At 42.3% G+C, this 26600-nt stretch overlaps 1 protein-coding gene across 8 annotated transcripts in view; it reads right to left on the minus strand.

The window, feature by feature from the left end:
• Positions 1 to 26600, minus strand: part of LOC139757272 (uncharacterized) — a 565387-nt gene that overhangs the window by 37877 nt on the left and 500910 nt on the right. For all 8 annotated transcript variants that reach the window (XM_071677613.1, XM_071677618.1, XM_071677617.1 and 5 more), the window contains 2 exons: positions 24967 to 25055; positions 10330 to 10486 (listed from right to left, as the gene is read on the minus strand). In XM_071677613.1, the coding sequence (XP_071533714.1) occupies positions 10330 to 10486; positions 24967 to 25039 (230 nt within the window). In that variant the 5' untranslated portion in view covers positions 25040 to 25055. The remainder of the gene's footprint in view (positions 1 to 10329; positions 10487 to 24966; positions 25056 to 26600) is intronic.

Consider the following 26600-nt stretch of genomic DNA (forward strand, 5'->3'; position numbering starts at 1 on the left):
TATGGGGGTGGGTTGCGCCATTTCTTTCGTCTGTTTCCTTGCGCTACCTCGCAAACGCGGGAGACAGCGACAAAGCAAAAAAAAAAAATATATATATATATATATATATATATATATATATATATATATATATATATATATATATGTATATATATATATATATATATATATATATATATATATATATATATATATATATATATATATATATATATATATATATATATATATATTTCCATTCTAAGTACAGAATGGAAAAAGGTGAGAACAATGGAAGTAAGGGGAGTGGGGGAGGAATGGGATGTATTTAGGGAATCAGTGATGGATTGCGCAAAAGATGCTTGTGGCATGAGAAGAGTGGGAGGTGGGTTGATTAGAAAGGGTAGTGAGTGGTGGGATGAAGAAGTAAGAGTATTAGTGAAAGAGAAGAGAGAGGCATTTGGACGATTTTTGCAGGGAAAAAATGAAATTGAGTGGGAGACATATAAAAGAAAGAGACAGGAGGTCAAGAGAAAGGTGCAAGAGGTGAAAAAAAAGGGCAAATGAGAGTTGGGGTGAGAGAGTATCATTAAATTTTAGGGAAAATAAAAAGATGTTCTGGAAGGAGGTAAATAAAGTGCGTAAGACAAGGGAGGAAATGGGAACTTCAGTGAAGGGCGCAAGTGGGGAGGTGATAACAAGTAGTGGTGATGTGAGAAGGAGATGGAGTGAGTATTTTGAAGGTTTGTTGAATGTGTTTGATGATAGAGTGGCAGATATAGGTGTTTTGGTCGAGGTGGTGTGCAAAGTGCGAGGGTTAGGGAAAATGATTTTGTAAACAGAGAAGAGGTAGTAAAAGCTTTGCGGAAGATGAAAGCCGGCAAGGCAGCAGGTTTGGATGGTATTGCAGTGGAATTTATTAAAAAAGGGGGTGACTGTATTGTTGACTGGTTGGTAAGGTTATTTAATGTATGTATGACTCATGGTGAGGTGCCTGAGGATTGGCGGAATGCGTGCATAGTGCCATTGTACAAAGGCAAAGGGGATAAGAGTGAGTGCTCAAATTACAGAGGTTTTAGTTTGTTGAGTGTTCCTGGCAAATTGTATGGGAGGGTATTGATTGAGAGGGTGAAGGCATGTACAGAGCATCAGATTGGGGAAGAGCAGTGTGGTTTCAGAAGTGGTAGAGGATGTGTGGATCAGGTGTTTGCTTTGAAGAATGTATGTGAGAAATACTTAGAAAAGCAAATGGATTTGTATGTAGCATTTACGGATCTGGAGAAGGCATATCATAGAGTTGATAGAGATGCTCTGTGGAAGGTGTTAAGAATATATGGTGTGGGAGGCAAGTTGTTAGAAGCAGTGAAAAGTTTTTATCGAGGATGTAAGGCATGTGTACGTGTAGGAAGAGAGGAAAGTGATTGGTTCTTAGTGAATGTAGGTTTGCGGCAGGGGTGTGTGATGTCTCCATGGTTGTTTAATTTGTTTATGGATGGGGTTGTTAGGGAGGTGAATGCAAGACTTTTGGAAAGAGGGGCAAGTATGCAGTCTGTTGGGGATGAGAGAGCTTGGGAAGTGAGTCAGTTGTTGTTCGCTGATGATACAGTGCTGGTGGCTGATTCATGTGAGAAACTGCAGAAGCTGGTGACTGAGTTTGGTAAAGTGTGTGAAAGAAGAAAGTTAAGAGTAAATGTGAATAAGAGCAAGGTTATTAGGTACAGTAGGGTTGAGGGTCAAGTCAATTGGGAGGTAAGTTTGAATGGAGAAAAACTGGAGGAAGTAAAGTGTTTTAGATATCTGGGAGTGGATCTGGCAGCGGATGGAACCATGGAAGCGGAAGTGAATCATAGGGTGAGGGAGGGGGCGAAAATCCTGGGAGCCTTGAAGAATGTGTGGAAATTGAGAACATTATCTCGGAAAGCAAAAATGGGTATGTTTGAAGGAATAGTGGTTCCAACAATGTTGTATGGTTGCGAGGCGTGGGCTATGGACAGAGTTGTGTGCAGGAGGGTGGATGTGCTGGAAATGAGATGTTTGAGGACAATATGTGGTGTGAGGTGGTTTGATCGAGTAAGTAATGTGAGGGTAAGAGAGATGTGTGGAAATAAAAAGAGCGTGGTTGAGAGAGCAGAAGAGGGTGTTTTGAAATGGTTTGGGCACATGGAGAGAATGAGTGAGGAAAGATTGACCAAGAGGATATATGTGTCGGAGGTGGAGGGAACGAGGAGAAGTGGGAGACCAAATTGGAGGTGGAAAGATGGAGTGAAAAAGATTTTGAATGATCGGGGCCTGAACATGCAGGAGGGTGAAAGGCGGGCAAGGAATAGAGTGAATTGGATCGATGTGGCATACCGGGGTCGACATGCTGTCAATGGATTGAATCAGGGCATGTGAAGCTTCTGGGGTAAACCATGGAAAGTTCTGTAGGACCTGGATGTGGAAAGGGAGCTGTGGTTTAGGGCATTATTGCATATGACAGCTAGAGACTGAGTGTGAACGAATGGGGCCTTTGTTGTCTTTTCCTAGCGCTACCTCGCACACATGAGGGGGGAGTATGTGTGGTGAGGTGGTGATGGGAATGAATAAAGGCAGACAGTGTGAATTGTGTGCATGTGTATATATGTATATGTCTGTGTATGTATATATATGTGTACATTGAGATGTATGGGTATGTATATTTGCGTGTGGGGACGTGTATGCATATACATGTGTATGGGGGTGGGTTGGGCCATTTCTTTCGTCTGTTTCCTTGCGCTACCTCGCAAAAACGGGAGACAGCAACAAAGCAAAATAAATAAAATAATAAAAAAATACATATATATATATATATATATATATATATATATATATATATATATATATATATATATATATATATATATATATACACACACACACACGTATGTTTTTAATTGATTGCCGCTCCCGCACCAGTGAGGTAGTGCCAGGAGACCAATGAAGAATGGTCCATACACATATATATACATATACATAAATCCCCATATATGCACATATACATACATATACATATCAACATATATACATATATATACATACACATGCACAGACATATACATATATACACATGTACACATTCATACTTGCTTGCCTTCATCTGTTCCTGGTGCTAAATGCACCCCACAGGAAACAGCATCGCTACCACCAGCTTCAGTAAGGTAGTGCCAGGAAAACAGACAAAAATGCCACATTCGTTCACACTCAGTCTCTAGCTGTCAAGTGTAGTGCATTGAAACCACAGCTGCCTATCCACGTCCAGGCCCCACAGACCTTTCCATGGTTTACTCCAGACATTTCACAAGACTTGGCTCAGTCGATTGACAGCACCTCATCGACCCTGGTACACCATGTCATGCCAATTCACTCTATTCCTATATGTTTAGGCCCCAATTGCTCAAAATCTTTTATACACCATCCTTCCATCTCCGGTTTGGTTTCCTGCTTCTCCATGTTCCCTCCATCTTTAACACACATATCCTCTTTGTCAATCAGCCTGTTAGAATCCACTGCTGAATACAAGGGAGCACATTAGTAAAGCAATTCTTACTCATACTGGAGAGGAGCCATATGAATGCTTACTTTGCCCAAAGGCCCTTTCCCAAAAAGGTAATTTACTACAGCACATAATTCCTCATACTGGAGAGAAACCATATGAATGTTCATAGTGCCAAATCACTCTAGCAAAGGATTCAGTTAGTGAGTCAAATGAATACTCAAACAGGAAAGAAACCATATAAAAGTTCATATGGCCAATTGACTTTCTCCCAGAAGAGTCATTGTATACAACACATGATAGTCATACAGGAAATAAGTTATTCAAACATTCACATATCATAGATGAATACTGAAGTGAGGCACATTACTATTCATATAGGAGAAAAACCAAATAAATGTTCACAATGCTAAAACACTTTCTCTTGAAGTATTCAAGAAATGCATAGGAGAGGAGCCTTTTCTCAGATAAGTACTTTACTGCAGCACACATTAATGAGGTACCACAGGGAGCAAATGAAGAAAGGCCGCATCTGCTCACATCCATTCTCGAGCTGTCATGCCTTGTATATGTACGTGTAGGAAGAGAGGAAAGTGATTGGTTCTCAGTGAATGTAGGTTTGCGGCAGGGGTGTGTGATGTCTCCATGGTTGTTTAATTTGTTTATGGATGGGGTTGTTAGGGAGGTGAATGCAAGAGTCTTGGAAAGAGGGGCAAGGATGAAGTCTGTTGGGGATGAGAGAGCTTGGGAAGTGAGTCAGTTGTTGTTCGCTGATGATACAGCGCTGGTGGCTGATTCATGTGAGAAACTGCAGAAGCTGGTGACTGAGTTTGGTAAAGTGTGTGAAAGAAGAAAGTTAAGAGTAAATGTGAATAAGAGCAAGGTTATTAGGTACAGTAGGGTTGAGGGTCAAGTCAATTGGGAGGTGAGTTTGAATGGAGAAAAACTGGAGGAAGTGAAGTGTTTTAGATATCTGGGAGTGGATCTGGCAGCGGATGGAAACATGGAAGTGGAAGTGGATCATAGGGTGGGGGAGGGGGCGAAAATTCTGGGAGCCTTGAAGAATGTGTGGAAGTCGAGAACATTATCTCGGAAAGCAAAAATGGGTATGTTTGAAGGAATAGTGGTTCCAACAATGTTGTATGGTTGCGAGGCGTGGACTATGGATAGAGTTGTGCGCAGGAGGATGGATGTGCTGGAAATGAGATGTTTGAGGACAATGTGTGGTGTGAGGTGGTTTGATCGAGTAAGTAACGTAAGGGTAAGAGAGATGTGTGGAAATAAAAAGAGCGTGGTTGAGAGAGCAGAAGAGGGTGTTTTGAAATGGTTTGGTCACATGGAGAGAATGAGTGAGGAAAGATTGACCAAGAGGATATATGTGTCGGAGGTGGAGGGAACGAGGAGAAGAGGGAGACCAAATTGGAGGTGGAAAGATGGAGTGAAAAAGATTTTGTGTGATCGGGGCCTGAACATGCAGGAGGGTGAAAGGAGGGCAAGGAATAGAGTGAATTGGAGCGATGTGGTATACCGGGGTTGACGTGCTGTCAGTGGATTGAATCAAGGCATGTGAAGCGTCTGGGGTAAACCATGGAAAGCTGTGTAGGTATGTATATTTGCGTGTGTGGACGTGTATGTATATACATATGTATGGGGGTGGGTTGGGCCATTTCTTTCGTCTGTTTCCTTGCGCTACCTCGCAAACGCGGGAGACAGCGACAAAACAAAAAAAAAAAATATATATATATTTATTTATTATACTTTGTCGCTGTCTCCCGCGTTTGCGAGGTAGCGCAAGGAAACTTGATTGCCGTTCCCACACCAGTGAGGTAGTGCCAGGAAACAAATGAAGAATGGTCCATCCACTCATATACATATATATATATATATATATATATATATATATATATATATATATATATATATATATATATATATATAAAAATGCCCATACACACACATATACATACATATACCCATCAACATATATACATACATACACACATACACAGACATATACATAGGTACCTATACTTACTTGCTTGCCTTCATCTGGTGCTAATGCCCCCCACAGGATACAACATCGCTACCACCAGCTTCAGCGAGGTAGCGCCAGGAAAACAGACAAAAAGGCCACATTCGTTCACACTCAGTCTCTAGCTGTCATGTGTAATGCACTGAAACCACAGCTGCCTATCCACATCCAGGCCCCACAGACATTTCACAAGACCTGGTTCAGTCAACTGACAGCACGTCATCGACCCTGGTATACCACGTCATTCCAATTCACTCAATTCCTATATGTTCAGGCCCCAATCACTCAAAATCTTTTTTACTCTATCCTTCTACCTCCGATTTTGTTTTCTGCTTCTCCATGTTCTCTCCACCTTTGACACATATCTTCTTTGTCAAACAGCCTGTTAGAATCCACTGCTGAATGCAAGGGAGCACATTGGGAAAGCACATTCTTACTCATACTGGAGAGAAGCCATACGAATGCTTACTTTGCCCAAAGGCCCTTTCCCAGAAAGGTAATTTACTAAAGCACATAATTCTTCATACTGGAGAGAAACCATATGAATGTTCATAGTGCCAAATCTCTCTCCCAGAGGATTCAGTTAGCGAGTCAAATGAATAGTCAAACAGGACAGAAATCATATGAAGCCATATGAAGGTTCAATGGCCAATGGACTTTCTTCCTGAGGAGTCATTATATACAACACATGATAGCTATACAAGAAACTAATTATTTACATATTCACTTTTCCAACATAAATAATATTCTAGTGCAGCACATTACTATTTATATAGGAGAAAAATCATAGGAATGTTCACAGTGCTAAAACACTTCTTGGAGAAGTATTTTAGAAATGCACATGAGAAAAGCCTTTTTCTCAGAAATGTAATTTATTGCAGCACACAATTCTTCATACCAAAGAGTAACCATACAAACGTTCATAGTGCCAAATAATCTTATCCTAGAGGATTCAACAAGAAATTAGTTATTCACATTTCCTAGATGAATATTCTAGTGCTGCACATTACTATTGATATAGGAAAAAACACATAAATGTTCACAATGCTGAAATACCTTCTGCTGGAGAAGTATTTCAGAAATGCATGAGAAAGAAGCCTTTTCTCAGAAAGGCAATTTACTGCAGCACACAATTCTTCATACTAGAGAGAAACCATATGAACGTTCATAGTACAAAATAATCTTATCCCAGAGGAATCAGTTTGAGAGTCAAATGAATACTCAAACAGGAAAGAAACCATAAGAAAGTTCACATTGTCAACTGACTTTCACAGTCCCAAGAGTCCTTCTTTCAGATGGTTCAAGTGGTGAGTCACAAGAATACTGAAACGAGAGAAACCATATGAAGGTTCACATTTCCAAAAGACTTTCTCCCTGAAGAGTCATTTAAGAGTCATTATGTTTGATACAAGAGAAGCCATTGACATGTTTCCATTTCCAAGTCTTTCTTCCTATCTATTGTAGCACATGACTGTTCATACAAGAGAAAAACCACATGAATGTTCACACTGCCAAAAGACCTCCTAGAGATGTGTCTCAGTAAAGCACAGGAGAGAAGCCACATGAGTGTTCTTTATGCCAAGAGACCTTCTCTTCTTTAAGAAGACTCATTTAGTGAGGTAAATGAATACTCACACAGGAGATGCCAAAACATATCCCTGAAGATTCATCTAACTTAGCACATGAAAATTCATACAGGACAGAAACCATATAAATGTTCATATCGTCAGATTTCCTTTCCCCAGAGGGATACTTCAGTGAACCACATGATGATTTATACAACAGGGAAACATGTGAATGTTGGCAGTACTATAAGACCTCTCAAAGGGACTACTTAGTGCAGCACACAGCTATTCACACTGGAAGGAAGCCATATGGATGTTCACAGTTCCAAAAAAAAAAGATAAAGAATTCCTATTCCTATAAAATTTCTTAGTGATGCACATGAATATTCATTTATGAAAGAAGCTATCTTAATAGTCAAATTACCAAAGATGTTCTAGAGAAGTTGTTTAGTAGAGTACATAATGATTCATACTGGAAAGAAGCCATATCAATAATCACAAGAATTAAAAGACATTCTCTTGTTGGAGCAATTTATTGCAGCACATGGCTGTCGATGCAAGCAAGAAGCCATATGAATGTTCCTATTGCATAGCAATACTTCTATACATGAAATAATCATGGAAAATATATGACAAATACTTCATCATTTAACTAATATAACAATGCTCTCAGTTACTGATTCATACCTGGTAAATATGATGCAAAGTATCAGAAAACATTTTAAAATTGACTTCAATTAACACCTAAATTGAATGTCGTAAAAATGACTAAACGATATTTTAACACCAGATTTGTATTCAGCATAAAAAATACTTCTTACAATGAGTTTTTAAAGGAAATAATTTTTTCTGAAGAAAATGCCAAAAATTGAAGGTTTCAGGATATTTTTGCTCAAAAAACTTTTTGTTTTAAAATTGAAAGATAAGATATTCAGACACTTCTATACCTCAAATAATCATGAAAAATATATCATAATGCTCTCAGTCATCGATTGATACCCAGTGCATATGATGCAAAGGATCAAAAAACATTCACAATTGACTTCAATTAACAGCTTATTTGAATGTCGTAAAAATGACAAATTGAATTTCAACACCAGATTTGTATTCAGCATGAAAGATACTTCTCATAATGAGTTTTTAAGGATATCTATTTTTCTGAGAAAATTCCTAATAGTTGAAGGTAATAATAGTTCAGGGTATTTTTTGGCTCAAAAAACTTTTTGTTTCAAAATTGAAACATGAGATACTCAAACACTTCTATACTTGAAATAATCATGGAAAATATATCATAATGCTCTTAGTCACTGATACATACCTAGAAAACACGATGCAAAGGATCAGAAAATATTCTAAATTTGACTTCATTTAACAGCTTAATTGAGCATCATTAAGAGGATTAAACGTTATTTTAACACCAGATTTGTATTCAGCATGAAAAGTACTTCTTATAATGATCTTTTAAAGGAAATCTATTTTTCTGATAAAAATGCCAAAAACTGAAGGTAATAAATAGTTCAGGGTATTTTTTAGCTCAAAAAACTTTTTGTTTTGAAACTGAAACACGAGATATTCAAACACTTCTATACTTGAAATAATCCTGGAAAATATATCATAATGCTCTTAGTCACCGATACATACCTAGAAAATATGATGCAAAGGATCAGAAAATATTCTAAAATTGACTTTATTTAACAACTTAACTGAGCGTCATTAAGAGGACTAAACGTTATTTTAATACCAGATTTGTATTCAGCATGAAAAATACTTCTTATAATGAGTTTTTAAAGGAAATCTATTTTTTGAAAAAAAAAGCCAAAAATTTACTTCATTTAGCAGCTTAATTGACAAACGATGTAGAGACAATATTTAAAAGAGGATTTGATGACGGTGCCAATGTGACCCATCCAGCTTAGTTTGTCATGTAGAGCAATACCAGAAGCCTGGTGGTGGTCTGAAAAACATGGAGGGGACTGGAACCTCGTAAGACTGTATAGGTTGTCATGGCTAGAAGCAAAGCTGATGTATATGACTACTCTCTGTTTGACTGATGGTAACAGTCTTGGCAATGGTCCTGTTCTGAAGTCTGCTAAAAGTGTCATGAAGGTATCATCAATATATTTCCACTGAGCAGGTGTGTCCAAGAAAGTACCATTTCGAATAAGATTTGGCCAGTGGGTGAATAAGATAGAGCCTTTGGCCTATGGTGAGGGACTGGAAATCTGAGATGGCTCTAGTAGCGTTTAATCAAACAACGTTTATCAAGGAAGTCTGCAAGCTATGGAAAGAGACTCCTTTATGTCTGTGTCGATGGCTTTGCTGATCATTTTGCAATGGCTGACTGTGTGTAAAGCTTTGATGAAGTCATTGAAGATGACAGCCACAGATGTGTAGCATATCTCTGTGCCACATTAGGTAAAGTAAGAGTGAGTGAGTGTGTGAGTGACTGAGTGTGCGTTCGTGCGTGCGTTCGTTCGTTCGTTCGTGTGTGTGTGTGTGTGTGTGTGTGTAACATAAGATCCCCATTAATAACATGAGGAACATTACGTCTCCAACATAATATACCTTCCTCAAGAATGCTCGTAAAACTGGCTTGTCAACAGTCTACATGAAATACCTTCCCTAAAGCCCTTCTCTGGCTAGTCCGCAATATGTTCCTACATTATGGTCAAAGCCAAGACGTCCAGCATCTCTCCTGGAATGAGAGAGAATAGGAGGAGGCAGAGCAATCCAAATGAGAAGGTGAAGAAGAATAAGAACAGAGAGGAAATTATATAAGACGCCTGGTCTTGGTTGCAAGTCTAAGTTATCTTTGTCAGACTTATCAGTCTTACCCAGTTATGATATTACTTATTTTCATTTCTGACACACACACACACACACACACACACACACACACACACACACACACACACACACACACACACACACATCCGTGACCTGACAATACGTAAATCCATGATCTGACTACACTTACACATCTGTGATCTGACTCAAGCAGTCCCTTATCCTGCAGCAGGTTCTCACTTAACCAAGCTTATCCTTGACCTGCTCATGACTAGACTTGCTACTGACTGGACATTCATCAGAACAAACATTCATTTTAGACTTATTCTTCACTAAGACTACTTTTGGTCCTTGATTTACCTGAGGCATACAGAAATCTCAGTGGTAACATTATTCATCCATTTCTCACCAGCACCTACCTGCCGAACTCTTGACCTTAGATCGAAGATACTTACTCCTCCTTGACCTTGACGAGGTATCTGCTGGCTTTTCCCTTCTCTATACATTCGCCCGTTTTGGATATACTGCTCCTTGTGATGACTATAGGTTCCTGTTGTCCCACTCCAGACCGGAACCATCGCCCCGTCCACTCCGCTGGAAATTCGCACAGTGCTGGAAGCAAGAAGATGGCGTTATGCCCAGGGGTTCTTTTTTTTTCTTTGAGAGGGTCTGGTAAGGGGGAACATAGATTGTATTCTAAGGTATGCGAAAAAAGTTTACTGTATTCTAGTACAGGAGGCTATGGGTAATTTCTGTTTGGAATACAAGGAGAAAAATCAATGGCATACACATACAGTAAAGACATTGCACATATACACATGGTTATGAGACACGGCAACACGAGTGTAAAACTCTCTCCATGTAATACACAAGCAGTAATCTCATAAAGTGAGATAAGGCCTCAAAAAGGTTATCATCTATCAGGAAATAAGCTTCAGGTTCTACGGTTGAAAAAAGTTGGGAGTTGATATCGTCCCGAACATGTCACCAGAATTCCACATTAAGAACATTAGAATTGCTACAGAGGCAAGATGTCTGCTGGCAAATATTAGGGAAACATTCAAGTGTACGGAAAAGGAAATACTTTGCAAACTGTATATATCCAACAAAAAGGCCAAAGGTAGAATATGCTTCCCAAGTTGATCACCACACCTAAAGAAGCATAAAGAGCTACTAGAGAAGGTTCAGATGAAGGAAACAAGAGGATACTGGAGTTAAGAGTACTGAGATACAAGGAAAGGTTAGAAGCTATAAATATGCCCAACATGAAAGACAGAAGAGTGAGAGGTGACCTGATCACAACCTGTAAGTTTTAAAACAGATCAATGACATGAACAGTAAACAGTTCTTCGAAAGACGTATGGGAAGAGCAACCAGAGGACATGAAATAAAATTAGGCAAGAAACTTGTTAAACAAAGATGTAAAGAAGTTCTTTTATAGTATGAGCGGTGGATGAATGAATCAGGTAAGTACAAAGTGAGAAGTGTATAATACACACACACACACACACACACACACACACACACACACACACACACACACATATATATATATATATATATATATATATATATATATATATATATATATATATATATATATATATATATATATATATATATACATACATATATATATATATATATATATATATATATATATATATATATATATATATATATATATATGAAGAGTCACTCTACTCTGCAGCTATGCAAATCGTTTCAGAATACTGATATATTCTGAAGAAATCAGTAGGAAACCTCAATTAGTTTTATTTTTTGGCTCTATTCTCTACACCTCTCTCCTTCCCTTCAGAGCTCATATTCCACTGGGAGACGGTGAGAGAGAGCTCCTCCAAAGCTCTATGACAGGGCAGGAGGCTCTCGTAAATCACTGTGAGGCAAGAACAGAGGCAGGAGCACGCTAGCCACACATTAGGGGCGGGTCGAGTGCCTGCAGTTGTCTGTCATTGGTGGTGGGAAACGTATTACTAGAAAGGAAGGTAGTACTGGAGGGGAAGGTATTAGTGGAGAGGAAGGTATTACTGGAGGGGAAGGTATTGATGGAGGGGAAGGTATTACTGGAGAGGAAGGTATTACTGGAGGGGAAGGTATTGATGGAGGGGAAGGTATTACTGGAGAGGAAGGTATTACTGGAGGGGAAGGTATCACTAGAGGAGAACTTGCAGCTGAAGGGGAAGATATAACTGGAGGGGAAGGGAATACTGAGGGGCCAGTTATAACTAGAGGGGAAGACATTACTGAAGGGGAAGTTACAACCTGAGGGGATGGTATGACTGGAGAAGTTAGAAGTGAAGGGAAAGTTAAAACTAGAGTGAGAAGTACTACTGCTGGGAAATTATAACTGTAGGGGAGGTACTGCTAAACCGGGAGGTGATACTGACAAGGGTGGTGGTGGCGGTGTGTACAGCTACAGGAGTTATGGAAGGGGTGGGGCAATAAAACAGTGGTGGCCAAAGATAGATGTAGGGGTGGTGCCAGCATATGTGGAAGTAGTTGAGATGATGTGAATGTAATGGTAGTGGTTGTGGTGATGGTTGGGAGGGGAGGGGGTGCTGCTGTGTTTAAATTCATACAGTTGTGGCAGGAGTACTTGTGTACTGGTATTGTAAAGGGTGGCGATAATATATAAGGAGTAGTCTTAACAGTGATGGTGGAGTGGTAGTGTAATGGGTGGTGATGGGTGATGGAGTGGTTATGATATGGGAGGATGAGGGGAGGTCTCAGCATCTACATCCTGTGCTCCCCCATCCCCTTGAGAAATGACCCCCACCCCACACATACACCAGAAATCTAAGAAAAAAAAAAATAGATAAAACGAAAAGTAACTCTGCCTGGAGGATCCTTGCAGTGAGGGCAGGTATATGGTTTCCAACACGTCATGAAGGAACACCGTCTCTGTCGTGTTAGAATCACCCAAAAGGCTAATCAACCATTCCCCCAACTTCAGTAAATCAGTGCAGGAGATAAGGCTTATCATTCACCTTCCACATGACCCTTGGTGGCTGCTTTCACCGTGATAATCTAGGTGAGAATCTGTTATCAGATAAGGAGAGTATAGCAAAGTTGGAGGCGACAGAATCATAGGATTTCATTATAATTTCCCTTTATATATATATATATATATATGTGTGTGTGTGTGTGTGTGTGTGTGTGTGTGTGTGTGTGTGTGTGTGTGTGTGTGTGTGTGTCGCAGTGTTATGTGAGTTGTGTTGTGGTGTAGTTTGTGTTGGTGTCTTGATGTCGTCTGTGTAGAGGTGTCGTGGTGTCGTTTGTGTAGGTGTAGTGGTGTCCTCATTGATCACAGTCAACCATTACCACAGCCAGTGTTACCATGACTGCCAGCAACAGTTAACAAAAGAAAACCATTAAGTGGTTCCTCACCATTTATCTCCCCCATGGGAGTTCCTCTCCATTCTTCTCCCCCATGGGAGAACATTAAGGTCAAAAAGGGGAGAAATAAGGGAGTCTTTCCCCTAATTACCCCGAAACCATTAGAGAACTGTACTACTTAATTACACTGACCAATGTTTAATTACTTTTGAGATTATAATATAAAACATTTGTTCATGTGCTACGCTGCAAAACGTATATATGTTCTAGAAGGGCTACAGAGAAGGGAGGCGAGGGCATGGCAGAGATGTGAGGGGTGAAGTAAAAGGGAGGTCACTCGCAGAGGTCATTAGACATCAGGGGTCAGGTCAGGGAACAAAGGTAAATAATTACCTTCAGCCTAATGGTGTGTGTGTGTGTGTGTGTGTGTGTGTGTGTGTGTGTGTGTGCACGACACACACACACACACACAACTCCACACATCTCAGTACATCTTCCACCACTTTACCATAATCTTCCATCCATACATTTTCACATGAATTCGATAAAACGAGACATAGGAAGCAATACACACTAAATAATGATAATAATAATAATAATAATAATAATAATAATAATAATAATAATAATAATAATAATAATAACAGAAGACAGGAAAAACCAAGAAATTACGTGTGACTTATTGCAGACTTTTTTTCAGAGATTTCTTATGCCAAGAAACTTTCAATCCAAGGTTGACCTTAGGCCAAAGTTCACCTCAATTCAAGGTTCTACTCGACACAAGGTTCATCTCGACTCAAGGTTCTCCACGCGAGGTTCACCTCGACCTAATGTTTCCCTCAACTCAATTTTCATCTCCAATTACGGTTCCCCTCGTGTCTCGAAGTTCACCTTGGCTCAAGGTTTACCTCGACTCAAGGTTCTCCTCGAGCCAAGTGGAGGCAGACGTGGCCAGGACCCTCCTCCTCTGTACAAGACCAATAAATTGCAATTACCGGAACAGAGCGACAGCCACCGCTGAAAAAATGGCGTGAAAAACTCTGCCTCCCATACAATTATCGTGGGTGGGAGGGAAGGGGAAGACAGAGACGGAAATGGGAGGAAATAGGACTGGGATATAAGACGAAAAGGCTGGAGGAAATGGGTGCACTACCAGGTGACAATATGGGAAAGAGAGTGCACATCTGGAGCGCTAAATATCATAAACCATCAACTTCATCCCCCATGTACCATTTACCTCAACATGTTATGGCTCTGGGAATGAAGAGCAGTGATGACCCCCTGATACATAAGAATACCATCTCAAGAATTCCTGGAACGAGCAAAGCAATTAAATCTCCCATGGCGTTGAGGGGTCTTTATTTATGTGGTGATTACCTTCCCCACTCCAGCATCACCAGATCTTCCCCTCATGGTACATCCTACCTACATCTACGAGACCAACCGAACCCACTGTAGCTGACGACGCAACTTTCCAGCGTCCATGTGTCTTCAACAGAGCCCCATTACTACTTCCAGACCTCCTGTGACCTCACCTATACAAACAGCAAAAACGGTCATACAATCAGAAGGATTATACAGCCAAGGTCATTCCCTAATATTTGATCTTCTCGAGAGGACTGTGGGTAAGGTGTAGTTCGCTGTAGTACCTCAGGGATCCTTGCCAAACGTCGTACTTCACCTTAAAAGCACCTCAAGGAAGGACGATTCTTGCCTTAGATTCTTCTGGTATCTTGATCTTCTACTCTCACCTCTCCCTGTCTATCCCCCTCCACGGCTTGCCTCTCCCTCCTCTCACCTACCCCAGGCCTCTCCCCATCTCTCTCCCCGGTACGACGCTCACGACCTCTCTCTCTCTCCCCCTCCCCAGCAACAAGACGACCTCCCCAGCATTGTTCGCTGCTGTCATCCTCTCCTCATTCTCCTTTGTTTCCCTTGGCAGGTTGAGGACAGTCGGGCGTTTTTAATCTTCTTACGCTCCCACGCGCTCGCACACACCACCCATCAGCCCCGCACGCACGCACGCACACACACACACACACACACACACACACACACACACACACACACACACACACACTGTGCATGACTCCCAACCATCGTCAACACCACCCTAACAGTTATATTTTCATGACATTAATTACAATAATTTCTATTCGTCGTTTCCGTGTGGGAGAGAGACAGAAGGAGTGATCAGTCGGCAGGATAATGAAGCCATTGCTCAAGTTACCTACCTCCACCTCTATCTCATCAAACAATTAATTTCCCCGTTAATTATCCTTGTCTGTCATTAGTGAGGTGAGGTATGCTGTCCTCCCCTTATTCCTGCTTGGTCTCCCTCTAATAGTGTAATGGGGTTCTCTAGGAATCGTCTCCCCTTAGTATGACCCTCTGTCACCCTTTTGCCTGCATAAAGGTACCTGTCGCTACCCTACCTCTATCACCCAACTGTCTTTATAAAGGGGGCTCCTTTACTACCCTTCTTCCTTCACCCTACTGCCTGTATAAGGGGGCCCGTCGCTACCCTTCTTCCTTCACCCCACTGCCTGTAAAAGGGGGGCCCATCACTACACCTTCCTCCTCCATCCTACTGTCTGTGCAAGGGGGAAAGTCGCCACCCTTCCTCCTTCATCCTACTGGTTCTAGAAATGCTCTCTGACTCACGCATCCTGTGTCCCCCTCCTTGTTTCTAAAGGGGACCTCTCGCTGTCCTCCTTGTCTCAACCTACCTAGTATACATGTATTGTGTCCTGATCTTGCTTCACCTACAGCTCTCACCTATTCTCTCCCTGCCTAACCCTAACTCTGCATGGCCCCTCCCTGTCTCACCCTAACTCTGCATGACCCCTCCCTGTCTCACCCCAACTCTGCATGGCCCCTCCCTGCCTCACCCCAACTCTGCATGACCCCTTCGTGCCTCACCCTAACTCTGCATGACCCCTTCCTGCCTCACCCCAACTCTGCATGACCCCTCCTGCCTCACCCCAACTCTGCATGACCCCTCCGTGCCTCACCCCAACTCTGCATGGCCCTTCCCTGCCTCACCCCAACTCTGCATGACCCCTCCCTGCCTCACCCCAACTCTGCATGACCCCTTGGTGCCTCACCCTAACTCTGCATGACCCCTTCGTGCCTCACCCCACCTCTGCATGACCCCTCCCTGCCTCACCCCATCTCCGCATGGCCCCTCCCTATCTCATCCAACATTCCCAAACCTAACCTAGCTGATCGTCCTCAGCTGACCCTCCCTCCCTCCCTCCCTCCTGCTTGGCAGACCTCTCCCTGCTCTTTCCTTGCTTCCTAGTTCTCTCAGCCAGCGTCAGGTCCTGGGGCGCCCCCAGGAGCCTACCGGATGGAACTAATGGACGGAGAGTCTAATTTCAAGCCGTAGATCCGACCCATCGTCCCCATTACCCATTATAGGGAGAGAAAATGGTAGTGTGGACGGCAGGTCTGACCATTAATTCGGCTGGGGTACTGCCTTGTGTTGTATGGACCGAAATTTTGTTGACACACACACACACACACACACATACACACACACACACACACACACACACACACACACACACACACACACACACACATTCACAAGCACACACAAACCCCCTACATAAAGATGCTCGCTTATAAACAAAAGGGCATAGCAATTCCACCGCTGAACCCTCAAAAACCATGATACATGAAACCCCGCCATTAACCCCCTGAAACTTGAACTGAAACATGATAAAGAAACGCGAGAGTTGTGTAAGAATCTCTGGAAACTGGAGAATAAATTGTGCGTCGAGAATTGTACTTCTGATCTGCCTAGCGACCCGACGACTTCTCCCTTACCCACTGTCTCCATCAGCCGGATGGCTGAATAAATGGACAGATGGATGAATGGGCAGATGCGGAATGGATACATGAGTGAATGGATAGATAAAAGTATGGATAACTAGATGGATATATAACCAAAGGCTTCAGCAGTCGTCTCTGTTCCCTGGATAATATTAACGAAGCCTTTTCCCCAAGCTCCCGTCGCTGTGGAGACCCTTCATCATGCTCCAGTTGTTGTGGGGGGGCTTTCTCCATGTTCCCATTGCTGTGGAGATCTTTTCTTATACTTGAGCTGCTGTGAGGACCTTTCTTCATACTCGCGTTGCTGTGAGAGCCTTTCCTCATAGTTCCGATGCTGTGGGGATATCATCTTTCACCCTGAATATCCTCAGAACAAAACAAAACAAGAGATCCTACCCTGGGATAGAAAGACATGAATTCAGCATATCAAACCCAAAGGATTTTATAAGAGCATCAAAGAAGGGGATCCTACCCCAGTGCTGAGTCAATAAAGAGGGTCGGACCCCGCTGGCTACCCCAGATCCTCTACACTCTGGTCACGTCTCGCTACCCGATGTTCTCTTCGACACCATTCGCTTCACACTTTTAAGTTCTCATTTCGTATTTTTCCGCTGTTGCATTTCTGGTGATGATGGTCGACTTGAAAGGTCCAGTTGTGCTGGTGGGTGACGGACGTGACGAGTGCTTTTAAAGTGTCTTTTAACGTCTGGTATACGAGGACTGAAACCCTTGAGTACAATGACATAATCCTTAAGTACGATGAGCACTTTTATATTAGTGTTTAGCTTGTGCTAGGAAGCACTGGATGTGTTACTGAATTACCATTATTAGTGCTAATAAAGGCATATCAAAAGTAGTATCAATCTACAACTTAACAGTAATCAAAATTAAATCGATAATGTTTAAGTCAAAATCGTACACAATACCAAAACTGTAATGACTTGTGTATATCTTAACAATGATTTCGGAGGTTTTCTACCCTCACACCACGGCCTGAAACCTTACCTTAAATCATACCTTACGATAGTTTGAGGTCTTCTACTCCCCTACAGCTGGGTCTGGGATCTTACGTTACCTTACGTATACCTTACAATGGATGTGGACATCCACGGCTCCTGTCCTGTTGCTCTGATCAGGTAGGTTGTTTCAGGGCGCGGGCCTGGGGGCCTTCGTACCGTCCTCAGCCTGGCTCATCAGGTAGGTATTGGTGTAGCAAGTTCTTGTTGTTCTCCAGTGGGTCATCTATAATGTTCGTGATACATGAACAGCAGTGCCATGAACCGCTTTGGCCCCCCCTAACGTTTTAAGGTATTGAAAGCGTTAACAGTAACTCTTGACTCATATCTATCGAAATCTTTCAAGTCTTTTATGCCATGATGCAATGAATCGTAGGTATCGATTTATTCATATAATAATCTATTCTGAAGGATTAGTATTGACCTGTCTAAATATAGAAGACGAGATATAGCTACCCTTTGCCCTACACTAATGACCACAACCTTTGTCTCTTGTCTCTCCACGGCCTTGACTGATGACTCCAGCCCTTATCTCTCATCTCCCCCCTAGCCTTGACTGATGATCACAACCCTTATCTCCTACAATCAATCTCTCCTCAACCTTTAGCACAGCCCTTATTTCAGCAAGTATCGCCCCTGTCTCCCCAGCAGAGACGAGTGGCATTTGAGTTAACATAAAAAGTCTCGATTTCAGTATCAACTGATCAATAGGAAAACCTATCCACAAGAGACTATGATCCCTGAGCACTAAAAGCATAAAGTCGAAGTTTCCCTCTCCTCTTTCCTTTCCACTGGGCTGGGGGTTAAAAGGGTCCTTGTGCTGGCTGTTCATTGGTTCGAAAATAACACATGAAGAGATATTACTGCCGAAAATATTCATAATATATATATATATATATATATATATATATATATATATATATATATATATATATATATATATATATATATATATCACCCACTTTCTTGATCGCCGTTTTTTGCATTAGCTCAATAGCACCAGGAAAAGACGAAGAAAAGCCACACTCGCACACATCCATCCTCCAGCTGTCATGTGAAATGCATCGCAACTATAGCCCCCTACCCACAACTAGCCCCCACAGACCCTCCCATGGCTTACCCACGCCGCTTCACTTGCCTTGGTTCAGTCCATTGACAGCACGTCATCCCTGTAAAAGCCCATATATATATATATATATATATATATATATATATATATATATATATATATATATATATATATATATATATATTTCACAATTGTTCACTATTTCCCGAGTGACTGAGGTAGCGTCAGGAACAGATACAGCCTTAGAGGAGAAACATTCTCACGACCCGTTTCTCTGTTCTTTCTTCTGGAAAGTATACATGAAGGGAGGATTCCCAGCCCCTGCTCCCGGCCCTCTTAGTCCCCTTCGTCATGCGGTATTCTTTATCCACTGTTTCTAAGGATAATACATACATATATATATATATATATATATATATATATATATATATATATATATATATATATATATATATATATATATATATATATATACAAACAAACACACACACACACATATATAACTACCAGTACCCGTGATTGGTTCCTTAAAAATAAACTGAGTAGGACGGTCGTTGGTGAAGTCTTGAAGACTGGTGATGTGGTCAGGAACATCACCAGTGTTTTAAAAGCTGGTTCGACAAAATCGCACGGTGCTCCTAAGGACCTCGGACAGGGGAATCTCCACGAACTAGACGTTTTACGCTTAATGGGTCAGTGTACACGACATATTACGAAATATCAGATTACATCAGAGAGAGAGAGAGAGAGAGAGAGAGAGAGAGAGAGAGAGAGAGAGAGAGAGAGAGAGAGAGAGAGAGAGAGAGACCCGAACCACTATAACAGGCCCCACAAACTCTTGTAGACGACGACGATGGGCGAGAAAATAGCCGAAGCTGCGGCGCATTCCCAGCCCGGCTGCAGAAACTCCCCAAGGTGGTGAGTAATAATTAAGCCAGTTCTTATTAGTTTTTCCTGGAACCGCAGCTGGAATGGGAAGAGATGGGGGTGCTGGGAGGGGAAGAGAGGGCCCCAGGTGAAGCATGCGGGTGGGAGGAAGAAGCATGAGGACGGGCTAGGAACCTTGTGAGGGATGACGAGGGAAGGAGAACGATGAGAGGGCCAAACGGAAGATGAGAATAGAATGATAATGAAGAACGGAAGTCTGGTCTTAAGGAGGAAAGATGAAGCCAACAGGTGTGACAGTAGCAAGCACAGATCATGACAGGCCAACGAAAGAACACTACAAGGCGAACACATAAAACAGACACAGTACTAAAAGAGAACCATAGAGTGAGACAGGCTATTGACGGAGCACTGCTGATGTAACGAAGAAGAACGAGACCACAGGAAGACGTAGTATGGAATATGACAATCTACTAACGAAGCATTAGATAAAATAGACTACAATATGAGGAAAGATGAAGTATGTGACAGATAGCGACATGGCAACAGTGGGGGGGGGGGATATGATAGACATAGAGAGCCAAAAGTAAAATCCACTTAGCAAGTGAGAAAGAACGTTGTGGAGTTCCCGAGAACTGGTTGCCTCTGTGCCCCCGCCAGTAGCTAGAACATGTAATACTCAGCAAGCAACTGCGTCACATGATCATTACGTGGCCGTTGCATACTCAGGGGTGGGTGGGCCGCTGTGATTTTTTCCTCTCCCTCCACCGATAAGTTATGGAACTATTTATCTACTCGCGTCTTACCAACTTCCACTGTCCTTTCTGAGGACCTTTGTCCATTTCTGGAGCCTGGTGGTGGTGATACCCGATCCTTCAACGTGGCCCCAATGAGGACTTTTCTCCGTGACTGGAACCTTCGACATAAAAAAGAAAAAAAATGTGGGTTTATGAAAGGCACGAGAAGAAAGGCTGCAGGTAAGAGGAAACATGACAGACAGGTAAGGGAGGGAGGGAGGGGATGAGAGGAAGCAAGACATGCAACAGAAACATCTGAAGGGGAGGGAGAAGGTCTGGGATCAGAAGGGGAGGACGAAGGTCTGAGATAAAATCAACACCTGAGGAAGTATATTGGCGCTGGAAGGAAGGGGACTGACGGAACACTTTCAGCACCTCACACCCCACAGCCAACCACCATGATTCCACATACATCCCTACGTCGTCACGCATCCTCTCACACCCCTCCCAATAACCACTACAGTCCTTAACGACCTCTTTCATTTTCTCTAATAACCCAACACTCCTACACTTCTCTTACTCCTTCAACATCGATCCACAGAACTCCAAATACCACTCTAGTTCCCCTATGGCTATCCACAACACCCTTACGTCTCTACGACTTTCCATATCCTTTCCCAGTTCCTACGACCCACTGGGTAGGGTCGTTAAGATGAGGACGACTCTGTAAGCAGGTGGCCCTCATCTCCAGCATATTAAACTGCTTCCCACAGGACCCGGACGGAACTGCCTGCCCCAGAAAATGTACGACCTCGGCTCCGTTTAATTAGGAAACTTTCATGCATGCTTTCGCGACTCAATATCAGGTGCTTGAACACCATGCCCTTCCTAGACTGCTCGCTTAATCTACTCTTCCCCTCTTCCTCTGTCTTTCTTTTATCCCTCTCCCTTAACTCTCACCTCTCACTCCTCTATCATGATTTTTCTATTCTTCCTCCTTATTACCCCTTTCCCTCTTTCTTCACCAGCAGTATTTACTCCTTCTCCTATTTCGTTCATCATTCTGCATCCATTTTTTCTCCCTTTTTCTTACTTTCTTTTTCCCCCTCACTCCATTCTTAACCATCATCATGCTCTCATTTTTTCCCTACATTTCTCTCAAGCCATATCCCCTGCAGTTGATGCGTCTCACATTCCAGTGTTTTCGTCGTTTATCATAATCATTTTCCTGTGTCAAAATCCAATTTAGGTCGAATATTATCTTTCTTGATTTTCGAATCTCATTTACAGGCGTCCACACGAGCTAAGATCTAGGAGTCGACGTGAACAAAGGCCCGTTTCAGGCACCGACATCCACCAGGGCCTTAGTATCCATCATCCACCAGTGACCCCAAGATCAAACATCCACCAGGGACTCCAACATCCACCAGGGACCCCAGGATCCAACATCCACTAGGAACCCCGGAATCCAACATCCACTAGGAACCCCAGGATCCAACATCCACCAGGGACCCCAGGATCCAACATCCACTAGGAACCCCAGGATCCAACATCCACTAGAAACCCCAGGATCCAACATCCACCAGGAACCCCAGGATCCAACATTCGCAGGGGGTAACATGTGTTTGCTTGAGTCTCCCCTCCCATTGCTGCTCAGTGATGCCAACAGATCATCTCTGATTTACTGCCCTACTATCTCTCTGATGGTCTCTCTCTGCGAGGAGAGAGGGAAGAAGAGAGGGAGGAAATGAAGGAGAGAGGGAGGAAATGAAGGAGGGAGAGGGAAGGAAGGCAAGGAAGGTAGGAAAAGGGAGGGAGCCAGAGGATGGGGATGGGGAGGGAGGGAAAGGGGATGGTTTGGAAGGAGAGAATACATACCTTCCTACGAGAACCTACGACGAGATTTTACCATGAGACAGAGCTGGCGAGCAGAGCTCACTGCATATACCATTTATCTGGGAGTATTGCTGTTCTCTGCCGCCACGCACACTGCACAGTTGTCTATCTTGGTTTCAACTGGAATCGTCTGCAGCCATTTCTCTAATGTTTTAAAAAGTGCACGTATTCACTCACTGCTTATTTTTTTACTTTAATAAGGAGAATATTAAGGAGTCTTTCCAACTCATTCGCTACGCTTTCGAAAATTTTACGTGTAATTTTGTGCCTTTTTGATGCATGGATTCTTCACAATTACTCTGTTTCCTTCATGTTGTGAGATTTTAGGTCCTTGAATGGTCTCTTGAATTCCCTCCATTTGTATCCTTGCATAGATTATCATATTTCTTTCTCTTCTCCTCGAGTCAGTATGAAGATAATTCATGTTGCAGTCTCTATTTTGCTTGAAGAATGTTGGTGAATTCTCTTTATCAGTTTCTTCTTGTTGGTGATCAGCCAAAGGAACAGGACTGCAACATACTTCGTACTTATACATCAAACATTCTCAACATTATGATGAATTCACGGTAGCGGCGGTGAATCATCTATGGTTTCAGCTGTTGCTGTCATAATCTTGCTCTCTTTTCCGAATTATCAAGTACATCATAGTGTGTGTGTGTGTGTGTAGAGAGAGAGAGAGAGAGAGAGAGAGAGAGAGAGAGAGAGAGAGAGAGAGAGAGAGAGAGAGAGAGAGAGAGAGAGAGAGAGTACCATAAAATCCATCAGTAACTACAACACATTTTTTTTTTTTCGTGTACAACCTGTCACTCGCAATTCCCTTGTCACCTGCAGCCCGACCACTTACGACTTTCTACGTCCCCACAACACGACCATCCATAACTCACTAGTTCCTGCAAGCATGACCACTAGTCATCCACAGCATGACTACTTACGACTTGGTAGTCCACTGTAGCACGATCACTTCACGACTACCTGGTTACCTATGTTCCTCAACTTGCTAATTACATATATCTTGTCCAATTACTAGCACACACGAGACTGACGCGGCTCTGGGAGGCTCCAATTAAGTTTCTCCGGTACACTGGCCCAAGGCTCTGACGGAAGGTGGGAGGGAGGCAAAGTACGAATAAAAGGGGCAGAAAAAGGTGAACAAGGCGGAAAAACGGGCGTGAAGAAGGTATAAAGGACGAATATAAAAGGATTAGGGAAGGAAATGGTGTTGGATCTGACGGGCAAAGGAGTCTCTATATAGAGGATGTGAATAAGATAAAAATGACTGAGAGGTAATGTTGGGGAAGAGACAAATGGGAGAAGAAGAAGAAGAAGAAGAAGAAGAAGAAGAAGAAGAAGAAGAAGAAGAAACTGATGACAAAGGGAAGACTATAGGGTACACCAGACGGCGGGAGGTGAATCAAAAGCACAAAGATGAGAGGATCCGTGTGAGAAGAGGGGCCCTTATGGCAGACAGAGCCATGAACCCATCATTAAACGACCCATGGGAGAGATTATTTACCTACGAGAACCTACGATGGGATTCTGCCGAAGTGGCAGGGCTGTAGCCTGTAGCAGAGTGATCTCTGGCCAATACACACCATATTTCCACCATTGTGACCAGTGAATACGAGGCTGATATGGAAGCAAGATGCCGTCTCCTCTCATTCGCAGTTGACAAATGGGTATATATCATAGACCTTCTGAGATACGCCACGGGAACTTGAATAGAGCCAATGATGGCTTATATATATATATATATATATATATATATATATATATATATATATATATATATATATATATATATATATGCTATAATACCCGTGCGACAAGAATTCTTGTGCTGGGAGGAAACCTTGCACATACGAACCTGAACAACTGCTTGCCAAGTGTGCCAAACCAATCAGGATGTGGTGGTCACTTAGGCCTGTGGGCTGCAGCTTCTCACAGTCATATGAGCAAAGGTGCAACAAGACACCTTGGTCTCAGACCGAGCTGAAGGGGAGGAAGAACTCATGAAATTTCGTAAAGTAAGGCAACGTCCCCGACCGATCTGTGGGAGTAGGAGGCCCCTCGAGAGAGCCTTCTCTGCCCACAGCTGTCGTGTTGTTCCTTTTCTCCGTCAGGTTGTGCTGAGGGTCACGACCCGTAGGCCTACGTACCCACGACATTCTACCTGTTCTTGCACAATGTGGAGGTACTCACCCAGGTCCTTCATAAACCCTTCTACTGAACATTCTCTAATGTTTCTATTAGTTACACACACTTTAAGGTATACCGTTTGATAAGAAGACCTACCTGACGCAGTAGAGATGAGGGCGATGAGCACCAGGATGGAGCCCAGCAGGACCCACGTTACCGGAGGCACCATCCTCCTCTTCAACACCCTGTGCAACACAAAGTTTAAGAGTTAGTTATTGCAACACAGAAATTTACACGTAAATACTCAGAGTAACACAAAGTTTAACGCTCATGACTGCATCATAAGGTTTATCTTCAACACCTCCAACACTGATAATAACAGAGCAAAGATTATCTTAAACTCAATGCAACACAAAGTTTAACATTAGTAATTAACACATGGAGTTTCAGACCTGTGTAATAACAAACCTAACACTAGTAATTACACAACAAAGTTGATCTTAAGCACTTAGTGTAACTCTTAAGTTCAACTTTCGAAAGTACAACACCAAGTTTGTCTTCAACACTGTATGTAACACAGATGTCGGACACTACCATACCTTCCCCTGGTTTTGGAGGCAGTTTCCTACACTCGCAGCTTCATGTGACAAATCTTCCTTACTCAGGGCCTGGCTTAGGATTCGCTACGAGGATGCGAATCCTCTACTCACAAAACTCATTCTAAACCTTCTTACAAGGAACGCAGTCATTTGTTTTGGGGAAAAAATTAAATCAAGATCCAATAATCGGTCTGACTAATCAAAGCACAGGATTCATACCTTATTAGAAAAGCTGACCAATTTTTTACACTAAAAGGAAAACAGTTGTAAAAGCGTAAACATTTGAGACGTCTGAGGTACACTGCAACTCTCCATACCACGTTTACACTGGCCTTCGGTAACTGACTCTACGAAGTGTTGATCACTCCTGGCGAGCACCAGCACTGACCAAAGGTCGAAAAGAATCTCTAAATCTTCCTGCCTGGCCTTGTTCTCGAGCCTACGCCACAAACTCCAGACTGTGTGACTGGTTGATGCGATCTGGCTTGACCAATTGAAGCATTAATCTAATATTTGCATATAAATTGTTCACACAGAAATTATCATTCTAATTATACAAATCCACGGGCATTAAACTATACAAATACAACGCCCAAAACATTAATTAAGGAGATGCGAGGCGAAAGGTAATATTCAACGGTAATTACTTTCAGGTAACTTCGTCACTAACTTGCAACTCTCCCTCTCTAAATTACCTCCGGGTGCTACTGTATCCCATCTTAATTAAGCAGTATAATAAAAATTACCGGTAAATGCTCTTTGGTCTTTCATAAATCATTATCCTTTAGCATGTTGGTTCACAGCCGTAAAAAGTTACAGGTAACGTGAGACACATCAGTTCTCAGAAGACGTAACAGGGAAGTAACAGTTTCAGGGTTACGTTTTTCGTTAGTAACTTAGTTCCGGGTTGCTGTGTCACCCAGGTGTTAAGTGTAATATTGAATCTTTCCATGAACGTTTCTTGCGGAAATCATCTTTTACATCAAGACCTTCATACGTATCATCTAGTAAGTCTTACGTCTAAAACATCGTAAATTAAGGGAAACAGAGGCGACATGGTGAAAGACGGGAACATAATCAAAGATCATGATCTTTGCCACTTAGCTCCAGGTTGCACCGTTGCTGTCACAACCCAGCTAAAGTAAGATTATCATAAAATGTCCCAAGAAAAATCATACAGTCTGTATCTCA

Source organism: Panulirus ornatus, chromosome 25 (genome assembly GCF_036320965.1).
Source record: "Panulirus ornatus isolate Po-2019 chromosome 25, ASM3632096v1, whole genome shotgun sequence".
Lineage (NCBI taxonomy): Eukaryota > Metazoa > Arthropoda > Malacostraca > Decapoda > Palinuridae > Panulirus > Panulirus ornatus.